At 61.8% G+C, this 11,177-nt stretch overlaps 1 protein-coding gene across 1 annotated transcript in view; it reads right to left on the reverse strand.

Moving 5' to 3' along the window:
• Positions 1 to 10,438, reverse strand: part of SYT7 (synaptotagmin 7) — a 34,471-nt gene extending 24,033 nt beyond the window's left edge. The window contains exons 1-5 of the mRNA XM_068556153.1: positions 10,372 to 10,438; positions 9,945 to 10,048; positions 5,692 to 5,771; positions 1,564 to 1,695; positions 423 to 647 (exon numbers count right to left, since the gene is read on the reverse strand). Of these exons, the coding sequence (XP_068412254.1) occupies positions 423 to 647; positions 1,564 to 1,695; positions 5,692 to 5,771; positions 9,945 to 10,048; positions 10,372 to 10,438 (608 nt within the window). The remainder of the gene's footprint in view (positions 1 to 422; positions 648 to 1,563; positions 1,696 to 5,691; positions 5,772 to 9,944; positions 10,049 to 10,371) is intronic.
• Positions 10,439 to 11,177: the final 739 nt, after the last annotated feature.

Here is an 11,177-nt window from a genome sequence, read left to right on the forward strand (position 1 = left end):
GGTGGCAGATGAGTGGCAGAAAACAGGCTGAGAGTGGGCCAGCTCCCCAGGGATGGATGGTCCAATGGCTAACAACTGCAGCCTGATGCCCATGGAGGCTGAGATGGGGCGGCCAATCAAAGAGGATGGGATGACCCAAGGACTGAAATGAAGCTGCCCTGGGGGCAGAAAATGGAATGACCTGGTCACTGGCAAAGAAAGAAACTGATGGGGCAGCAGCCGGAGGCTGAGATGCAGTGCATGGCTGAGTTAGTCGTGCCCGATGGCAAGGATGACGGGAGTCTCGTGAAGGGATGGGATGAGCCAGGGGCCGAGGACGGCACCTCTGGGGGCAGCAGCGGGCATGCCAGGGGTCCTGCTGTCCACACTGGCGGGGGCAGGCCTGAGCTCACGGCTCTGGCGGCCGTGGGGCCATCACTCACTTGGACAAGTTGAGCTTCCCGGCGGCCAGGTGGCTCTGCACCATCCGCCAGCGGCCTCTCCCCGCCTTGCCACCGCTGCCCGGCTCGCTGGGGGCAGCGCCGCCGCTTCTCAAGGCGTCCTCTCCGGGTGGCGGCACCGGCGCCGGCTTCTCCCCCAGCCGGCCTTCCCGCTCCACTGCCAGCCCCGCAGCGGCGGCCACTTTGGCGCCAGCCAGGAGGGTGCCACTGGAGGCACCACAAGGCAGCCGGTCCAGAGGGGCACCGGGGGTGGCGGTGGGGGGACGGAGGGCAGGCCACACGTGGGGGTGGGGATGGGGTGGTAAGAGGGGGAAAAACAACGACAGATAAAAGGAAGAAAGAGACAGTGAGAGAGGAGGAGGAGAGAGACAGACGGACAAGAGACGACAGAGAGAGAGAGAGAGAGAGAGAGAGAGAGACATCAGCACTGCAGATGGGTCACCAGCGGAGCCTGCAGAGAGGAGAGAGGGGACCGGGCGGGCTGGGGTCGGAGAACAACGCACCACGACAGTGGAGGGGGGCCCCTCCCCACCGCCTGGGGCTGGGGCGGCGGGGGTTGGGGGAGGACAGCCACCTCCAAGTCTATCCCACAGGACAACGAAGGGTTAACGACGGAGGAAGAGCGGGCTGTCCAGGCCAGGAGGCCCCAAGGCAGGGAGAGAGAGAAAGCCGAGTTAGTCAGAGTTCATCACCACCACCACCATCACCGCCACCACCGCCACGACCACCGACCACCGACCACCGCCAGAGCAGCCAGGGCAGCAGCACACAGCAGGGAGGAGGAAGCGAGCCACACCGAGAGGGAGGGACCAAAAACGGGCAACCCCATCCTGACTGCACAGAGGGGGCCGGGGGCCACGGGGACCAGCTGGGGGGCCGGGTGTGGCCGCGGACGGGGTGCTCCTGGTGGCTAGCCCTGGGGGAGGGGACAGGGGAGGGGCAGGCAGGCGAGGGGGGTCAGGAGGGGTTGCTCGTCTCCATGGTCAGCCTGCCCATGGGGTGCGCGGGTGGGGAGGGGGGAGGAGCAGGAGAAGTGAGGGGCCGGGTGGGATGGGGGGACGGAGGGCGTGCGCGGATACTCGGATACTCGGTACATATGATCAAACCAGGTAAAGTCACTCACTTGAGGGACAGTCGTGGGTCGCCATAAGGGGCGTAGGGTGAAATGTTTAGAATAAACTCCTTGGGAGGGTAGGAGCTCCATTTCTGCTGCACTGTGCTCTCATTGTTATTCCAAAAGTCTCTGTCTAGATCACTGGAGGGGCAGAGAGAGAGGGGAGAAAACAGGGAGATACAAGAAGAAACAAGAACCGCAAGTCCTGTGCGGGCAGAGGGGCCGGGCCCGGGGCACGGAGGGTGGGGCGGGCCGGGGTCGGCTCCTGTGAGGGGAAGAGAGGCGGGTGGCACACGCACGGGCGCACGCGCACACACACACTTGCACACGCTCCAGGGCGGGAGAAGCCGCGTGCAAGGAGGCGAGCTGCAGGCGGGCAGACTGGAGCCTCGCACCGGGAAGCTGGTGGGAGAGAGAAAGATGGTGAGAGAGGAGGGGAAGGGGAGGGGGGGCCGGGGACACGGCCTGGGGTGGGATGGCGATGGCGTGGGGAGTGGGAGGAGGACAGGGTGCTGGCATCCGGCTGGAGATTGCTGAAAGGCAGATCAGACCCTGCTGCCCACGTGCTGGGCCTCAGTCTCCCTGCCTGTCGAACCCGAAGGCTGGCTGTAGCTGCTGAGCCATCCGCTCTCCCATGCCGGGGTTGAGGCCCCAGTTCTGGAAGACCGGAAGTTCTCCCCCCTTCCAGCTACCTAACAGAGCCACTCTTGGGACAGGCCCAGCTCCCTGCCAGTCTCTCCTCCTCCCACTGGCCTGAGGTCCCCCGGCCTCCTCTGTTCTCTCCCGGCCTCGGGAAAGCCTGGGATGCAGCCTTCACAGGAGATTGGCCAGATCTCAGCTGAACTGAAGGCACTCTCTGCTCATTGCAAAAGTGGTGGCTGGGTCACCCCAGCAAAGGGAAGCGTCTCCAGGCCTCTGACCTGGTGGTTGTCGGCGGGTCACGGAAGGGCCCTTCACGTGGAGGCCTGGGCCTGTGCAGAGGAAGCCTGCCCGTCTCTGGGGGGACTGATGGGCAGACTCAGCCTCCAGCCCTTGGCATGTACCTGGCCTGCCCCTGTCCCTTTCCAAACTGGAGCTGCTGGGTCTGGAAGGGAACGTGTACCCCAGCCTCCCCACCCCCTCCTGTTCTGAGACATGTCCTACCGAAGAAGCAGGTATGCTAGAAGCACAGAGAAGGCAGGGACCTCCACTGGAGGAGGGCAACAGAAGCCACAGCAGAAGGCATGGCCTGGAAACCCCAGGAGCTGAGGACCAGGGGCTTCACCAGCTCGTCAGGCTCCTGGGACCCCGAAGAGCAGAACTGGGAGCACAGGGAGACGAGGGCAACTCCCAGGCCAAAGGAACATTCCGGAAAGGAGCCATGCCTGAGCCCTCAGGAATGCGTCTATGGGAAGGGGCTCAGGGAGGAGCATCAGGGGTGGGCCTGGCGTGTGCTGAGGCCATGCCACTGCTCAAGGCCGAGGTGAGAGCCCTGCTGGGGGGAGGGCAGTGTCGGGAGGCACACCCCCTGAGGATGGAGGAAACGTGTTCTTGGGGGACCTGCTTCTCCCCCACGCCACCCGCAGAGTTTGACCTCAACCTTGGTTCTCAGCCTTAGACTCGGGAACAAAGGAAAGAAAGAGGGAGAGAAGCTGAGCTGCCCGCCCCCAGGCCTGGAGGAGACAGTGGCCCTGGCCTGAGGGTGTGCAGGGCCCCCTTGGGCCTCCCTGGTGTGGTCAGTCTCTGCCAGTCCAGAGAGCACCTTGGAAACATCTCACAGGAGACTCTGTGCACAGGGTCCAAGGTCAAAGCCCTGAGCCAGCTCACAGGGGCAGTGGGCGCCGGAGGTGGGAGAGGCAGAACAGTCCACTGGGATGGAACCCTACTGGGGGGGGGGTCTCCCTGGGGAGGCTCCCTCCACAGAAGAGCCTATTCCCTATTCCCACCAGAGACATCCTTTGGCCCCCTCCCCTAGTGTAACAGAGATATGGAGCAGTTGGAAGGCCTCTCTCCCCCTGCTCCCTCCAGATCTCCAAAATCGAGGGCCATCCAACCCTAGGTCCTGGAGAGAAAGATCCACCCAGGGTCATCACTGCCAGGCTGGTCTCCCACCCTGTGCTCCAAGGAGCTCCAGGGTCCCTTGGGTTGTGAGCTGCGGTACCAGAAAAGAGGATCTTTAATTAAAGAAGTTTATGAAACACTGATTCCTGTACTGCAGGACTTCTCAGAGCCTTTAATGTGCCAATGAATATCAGTGTTTCCCAAACTTAGTTGGTCATGGAACCCTTGATTCATGGGATCACTATTAATCTTTTATGGGGCACAAGTGCTCTGAGGAACACAGTTTGAGAAACACTATTAAAGAATGCAGCTTCCCAGAATCCTTGATAACACGATCCTTTTGGAGGAGGTCCTAAGCCCAGGGGGAGATTGTGCAGCAGGTAAACCCTGCTTCCTGCCACTCGACTGGCTTTGGGCCCAGGCAAGAGGCAAAGGCCTAGGAACCTGGGGGCATGTAGACAAGAAAGGTGGCTTCCTTCCCTCGGGGCAGAGGGTCTGAGAGCTCAGCAGGGTGGGAGGGGGCAGGGACTGCAGGGCCACAGAGAGGCAGGGGACGACCCACTGTTGCCCTCACTTTGCCTTAGAGAGCCTGCAGAGCCTGCTCCCCGCCCCACTGGCCCCTCTCCGCTTCTCCTGTGGGCCCTTTTTAGGGCTATCTAGTACACACACAGCCTTATCCAGGAAGCTGATGGTCAGCTGGCAGAGACAGGCTCTCTGGCCCAGACCGTGGCTGCAAACTCGGTTAGAGGCCTGGCCTGGAGGTGGCAGGTGCCGGGCTGGCCCCGTGCTCCCGCCATGTGGTCCCTCCCCTCTTCAGAAAGCCTGGGGCCTGGGCTCTGCAACAGCCCCTGAGACCTGCCAGCTCTCGGCTTTGAAGACTGGAGAGCGTGCAACCAAACCCAGCTTCAAAGGCTCCCTGCAGCCTCCTCCCAAGCCCAACCTCGGCCTGGCCCACCCCTTCACTTACCCGCCCCCCAACAGACACACACCCACAGCTTCTGCGAAGGCCCCAAAGGGTCAGAGCAAGAGATGAAAAAAGAGGAGGGGGGCCGAGGAGGGGCAGGGAGGGAGCCCTCAGGAGAAGGGGAGAGGAAGGAGGGAAGTAGGAAGAGAGGAAGATGGACCAGGGGAAGGGCAGGAGGGAAGGCGTGGGCAGGCGCGGCTGGGGCCTTGAGTTGAAGGAGGCAGGGTGGGGCAGGGAGGGCTGGGGGAGGCCCTGCTTCCAGGCAGAGCCCTTGGCTGGCAGGCTAAGATGGAGGGGCGCCCAGCAGCCTCCCCGTGAAGGCCTAGGCCAAGAAGCAGAGAGGAAAGGGCCAGGCCATTGGCCAAAGGGTACAGAGTCCTCTAGGGAGAGCCCCACCCCTACAGCCCTGTTCCCAGAGCCCCCAACCAGGTGAGAACCTTCTCCCAGCGTCTCCCAGTGACCCTCAGCAGGGGTCTGCAGGCGGTCTGCAGTGCAAGGCAGACCTGCCGACTTGAAGACGGATCTCAGAGCCAAATGGGGAAACCGGGGCGAGCCAGAGGCAGCAAGATGTGCAGTGGGGACCGGGCGTGACAGGGGAGGGGAGAGTCTCTCCCCATCGCTCTGCTTTCCCTGAGCAGACCAACACTGGGTCCTGCTGGGGTCCCCAGGGCTTTTGTCTGTCCTTCTTCCAGGTTACCCTCAGAACATTGGTGGGGTCTGAGGAAAGAGTCTGAGCCGCCACCACCCCAGCCCCAGGGCTGACGGAGGAGCTTGGAGGTGCAGGGGAGTTAGGCAGGGCTTGGGGACAGCGCGTGTGTGATGTGAGGGTTGGAAGGAGGAAGCAGCACCCGGGGTTGAGGGAAGAGGCAGACAGTGCTGGGAGTGAGAGCAGCCAGAACACGGGGCTGGGCGCCCTGGAACACTGTGAGGGTCTGGGAGGCACAGGCAGAAAAGGCGGAGCCCTGGGCCCCCCTGAGGTGCTGGGAGTGCGTGTAGGGGACTGGGCTGGGGAGAGAGCAAGGCACCAGGTTGTGAGAGGGAAACTGAATGTGTGTGTGGCCAGATCTGGGGGGGTGGTCCTCCCACTTGGGCTGCCTGCGTGCCCCACCCCAAACTCGAAGCCTGGCACCTACTTGATGGCCTTCTTCTCACTGCGCCCACGCCCTGAGTCTGGCGTGCCCACCGTCTCCAAGGAGTTCTTGTAGCGTTTGCCCTGTGGAGACAGCACCAGGGTCACTCCTGGGAGACAGGGCTGGACTCTCCCTGCCCCCCCAGAACGGGGCCCTGGGGGGAGGGGAGTACACTGGAGCCCAGCCTCGGCAACAAGGCCTGGGGCCAATGTGTGAGGGTGTCACCACCTTGGGGTGCCAGCCCTACCAATCCCTGATCCCTGGTGGGCAACTCCTGGGCCCCATCGGGCTCTAGGACTTGGCGCGCCCTCTTGACCTGCACCCCATCCCTGACCCCTAGGGATGAGGTCCCTCCCATCTGCCTGTCTCCTGGGGCTCTGGCTCGGCTCCCAGAAGCATATCTCCCTCTGCCGTGGACAGACGGCTCTCAGGTGCCTGGCCACGTCCCACTGGCCACGTCACTGCCCCCAGATGGTGGGGTGGCATCCTGCAGGGCAAGGTTGGCAGTGGCCAGTGACGTGAGTGGCAGGGGCGGGGAGAGGGCCCGTGCCCAGTCCTGCCGGGGCCATGTCCGTCACTGTCTGGGGGGCTCCCTGGGGTCCCTCCTGCCCTGGGCCCGTGAGGCAGGGCAGGGCCTGAGCACCCTCCTTCACAGGAAGGCAGCCTTGGGAAGCGAGGCTGCCCACTGACGCTGGGGCCGGGGCAGCCTGGCTCTTCCTCAACCAGCGCGAGTGGAGGGAGGGGCAGGGCAGGATGACGGGGTGGGCGTGCCAGGTCCCCTGGCTAGAGGAAGGGCTGTAGCGGTGACAGGGCCTGCTGCCAGGAAGGTGAGCACCATTCACCTTTTCGGTTTGGGTTTCTAAATTTAGCTCACGCAGAGCCCGGCACCATTAACATTCCTGGCTGCCACCAAGTGTCCTCACGCACACCCAGGGGCCACGGGCCTGGGCGGGGGAGCGGGGCTGTGCAGGGGCCAGAGCTGTCACCCACTGGGCACTGGCCTGCCCCTGCCCAGCCGAGTGGGGTCGGGGACACACACACATACACGCACACGCACACGCACACGCAGGCACACATTTCTCCAACATCCCGTCATGTGAGCCAAGACCACAGCCACAACAGTCAATTATTGCATCCTCCCTAAAGCAAAATAAAAGCCGCACAGCCGCGTTCCCCGACGCTCCTGCCAGCTGCAGCCCCTTCCAGGGACTGGAGCCGCCTGTTTAGGGAGAACAACAGCGGAGCTCCCAGGAAGTGGGTGGAGGTGGGGGGAGGGCCCTCATGCCACCTCCAGTACCCCTATGTCTCAGGGGTGCCAGGGTCCTGTCCCAGCAGTGCCCTACATTCTCCATGTCACCTTGCTCACGTCCCTTGCCCTCTCCAGCCTCCCTTTCCCCTCCTGTCTGAAGTGGTGTGATGTCACTGGATCAGCCCTGGGTCCCTCACCCTTCAAGCTTCTCATCACAGATATTATTATTATTATTACTCTGCTTACCTACTTCAGCTCCCACCCCTGGGAACGTAGTCCCCAATGGCAGGGACTGAATGGGCTCTGGTACTTGGTGTGGAACCTGGTACCCGGCAGTTCCCGAAATCCATTAACTGGAAGCCCCACCCACCCAGGGGTCCAAGCCTCAGGCCGTTGCCTCTGAGCCAGAACTTTAAGAGTTAAAAAACAGAGCTGCTGGATCCCCTGGGTCCACAAAAGCTGCCCTCTCTCAGCTCAACTCCGGTCCCTCCCATCATTACCCAGAAGTTCAAATCCCAAACAATTCCTAGTTCCAACTGGGAAGATCAGGAGCCTGGAGCCCCTCCCTGGTGGCCAAGGGCCCTTCTTGGGCAGGACCCTCAGGCAGGAGCCCCGCCCCCCATTCTCCAGCAGTTCTGGCAGCGTGGGGCAGGGAGCACCCTGCTGAGAGCACCCCCCGCCCCCGTCCCACCCCTCACCCCTTCTCCTCTTTCTTCCTAGTCTTCAGGGAACTTGCTCTGGTCAGCACCATCTTCGAAGGCTGGTCCGTTGCCCCTTCCCCAAGGCCCGGCACCTGGTTCACCCAGGGTGTTCTGGGAGCTTCTGCTTGTCCCTCTTCCTTCCAAAGCTCAGAGAGGCTTGCCCTCCAGCTGCAAGGACCCCTTTGCAGAGGAGCTGGGGCACATGGGGGACAGAAACCAGGGCAGGACTTGCCTTGGGGGTTCGGGGGCAAGTAAATGGGGCAACGATAGGAACCCCAGGTGGGGTCCAGAGACATAAAACAGCTCCAAAGGAGCCCAATCCCCTAAGCCTGCTTATCAGGGAGGGGGTTGGCCAGGCTGATCCGGAAAAAGCCAGTTGGAGATTAAGGAAGTTATTAATGTTTGGAAATGGGATCTGGGCTGTCAGGTATCACGTCACTGCTGTTGAGGGGACAGGCAGGCAAGGAGAGCCCAGCAGCAACTGTGCAGGGGGAGCATTTTAAAGCCCCTTCCATGGAGCATGGAGACAGCCTGGACAAAAAAGCCCCCTGGCTTCTGAGACCAGGGGTTGGAAGCGGGTGGCAGGATTGTGGGGGGTCCTAGGCAAAGTAACGTTCTATCAGCAGCTCAGAGGAGCAAGTCAAGAGGGACATACTGTGGTCTGGACCCCTGAGGAAGTTCTGGCTGGAGGCTGGGAGGAGGGGCTGGGCCAGGGAAGGTTCTGCAGTTCTCAGCTTCCCAAGGCACTTACTGCACTGACAGCCCCCCACCTGCTACAAAAGCTGTCAGCTCTGAACTCCTGTCTCCAGGTGAGTGGGGGTAGGGCTCTCAACAAACACAGAGAAACACACACACACACACACACTGCAGCACTTACGTGGGGATCTGATGAGATGACCCACATCCCACCATACAGGGCTGAACAGACACACACACACACACACACACACTGTACCAATGCCCTCAAAGTCGACACCCTTAGCACAAAAGACCCCCACTCAAGGTCACCAGCAGCGCCTGTTCATACAACCCTCCCCTGCCTTCAAATACAGACAGACAGACAGCCGAACGGGCCTGCAACGAGACGCACAGGGCTGCAGTGCACGCTCAGCCGCTCCCAAGCCTCTGAGGACATTCGCACACACAAGCACGTGGCCAAGCCCCCTCCTCCACCTCCCCTGAAATTCTGAGACAGACATAGAGACAGGAAATCCAGGAACAATGCAGGGCAGCCAGTCTGGCACCTGCATGCAAGGAGTGGGCCCGAGTCACACACACACTCGCACACACTCACACGTGGGGCAGGGCTGGCCTTCTCCCTGGCTCCTCTCCAGGGAAAGGAGCTGCCTGAAGCTGAACATCCCGGGATGAAGAATCACACTCCCATTTCCCGGGTTTGCCTTTCCTGAAGGAAGCACGTTGGGTTATGGGCCTCTTGGGCCCTCCCCAAGAGCATCTGCCCCTTCTCTTCTTTAGGACAAAGGCACTGAGCCCCCGCCTACACAGCACCCATGGCCACAGCCCTTCCCCCCACCGCGCCCCCCGCCCCTCTGTGGCCGGGCAGGGAGAGAATGGGGCTCCCAGATGCGGCACCCTGCCCTCACTCCCACCATTCACAATCTGGGGCACGGAAGGTGCCTGCCAGGGACCCTTCTTCACCTAAGCCCGGAAAGGCCCCACACCTGGGACACCTCTGGGCCCACCTTCGGGGGTCCCCCCTGCAGTCCCCAAAGTCCCCATCGCACTTCTAAGCTGGGGCAGCAGGATGGGGGATGAGTAGGGTTCTCGAGGCTCAGCCCCACTCCGGGAGCTGCCGGGGCGCAGGGAGGGCGGCTCAGCCCGGCTCCTCCTCCCGGCGCCCTCCGGTGATGAATGTCCCTCCTGATGGTCTCGTTACTTACTGATGGCCTTATCCTGCTCGTTAATTTCCCAGCCCTCGTTAAAAATGAAAAGAAGCCGTTTGTGCTTGTACAAACCCCCAGAACCAGGATGGATGTGCGGGAGCGGGGCGGTGGGGGGGGGAGGGCGGGTCAGGCGGAGCCTCCTCATTGGACAGGGACCCGGCTCGGCCACGCCCAGCCCTGTGCTGGGGGCCGCGGGCGGAGGGGAGGGGGCGCTCGGCGCTATGTGGGAGGGGGCCTCGATTCTCAGTCTGCGCGTGCGTGCGTGTGGTGTGAGTTTCCACGGAAGTGTGCCGATGTGGGCAAGTGGGTCATCTGCGCGCGCCCTTGAGAGCGTTCACGAGCCGGTAATTGAGGGGTGGGGTGGGGCGCAGGGCCAGGCCTCGGGGCCCTTGGGAGCCTCACCAGTTTGCGCTGACACCAGTGGCAGAGGCCGCAGAGGACGACAGTGACGCTAAGGCTGACGGTGATGATGGCAGAGACCAGCAGGACATCGCGGGTGGGCGCCCCTGGAGAGGACACACACAAGTCAGACCCTCACTGGCCAGGGCCAGCTACCCTCCCTCAGCCCAGAGCCCCCCAGAACAACCACCCTACCCACACTGGGAGCTCTGCGCCCCAAGTTCTACTCCCAGCTCTGCCTTGCTGGCTGACCTTGGGAAGTCTCTTCCTCTCTCTGCATCTCACTTTCCTCATCTGTAAAATGGGAGTCTCCGGCAGGTCTCTCCCAGTCCCTCACTGCACGAGCCCTGCATGGGATCCTCACCGTCCCCCAAACTTCACACCCACGAAGGAAGAGGCCAAGTGTGCCCTTGGACTAGCCAGGCCTCACCCACTGGGCTTTCAAATGCCTCTAAAAGAGCCACCGCTTCTGCGTGGCATGCTCCCACCACCCCCATGCCCCCACACATACCCGGAGCCACAACTCGAGCCGAATTTGCCCAAAGCGTTAGTTCCCATAGTCCCTCTGAGGACATCTGCCCCACAGGCACCGACAGACCCTCTTAAGTGTTGCCCAAGACTCAACAGCTACATGTATAGTCAAAGAGGGAAACTCTGGAACCTTCTGACCCGTCCTCATCCCCTTTAGCTCAGCTTTTCTTGGGCTGCAAGTCCACCCAACTGGCCTCTGCACACCCCGTCCTCCCACGCCCTAGCCCCTGAGCTCGCCTCCTGTCCTCCCGCCCCATCGGCTCAGCCCCGCCTTTGTTGGCTGGCAATGTCCTAAATGTTCCCAGGGGCTGCCCCACAGCTTCCATTCTAACAGCTCAGGGGTCCTATGCTCCAGGAGTGGAAACCTTGATGGACTTGCCCTGGGAGCAAAACCCTGGGTTTCTGTGCAAATCCCACCACTTGCTAGCTGTGTGGCTTTAGTCACCTAACAGCTCAGTTTTCTCCCCCTGTAAATGCGGATTAAACCTCCTCCCTCCCTCCTCACAGGTGGCTGTAAACACGAGCCCAAAGCAAATGTAAGGAAGGCAAAACTTGACCAGAAATTGTCATGTGGGGGAGTGAGTCGACAGAGACCAGCATAGATCACACGTGTTCTGTAAATATGTGTACGCGGGGATGCGTCTTAAAGTCAAGGAGACGCTGTTTATTTACAGAGGAGCCTGCTTAGGCTTTTCGGTTTTGGTG

The sequence above is a fragment of the Eschrichtius robustus genome, chromosome 11, assembly GCF_028021215.1.
Source record: "Eschrichtius robustus isolate mEscRob2 chromosome 11, mEscRob2.pri, whole genome shotgun sequence".
NCBI lineage: Eukaryota > Metazoa > Chordata > Mammalia > Artiodactyla > Eschrichtiidae > Eschrichtius > Eschrichtius robustus.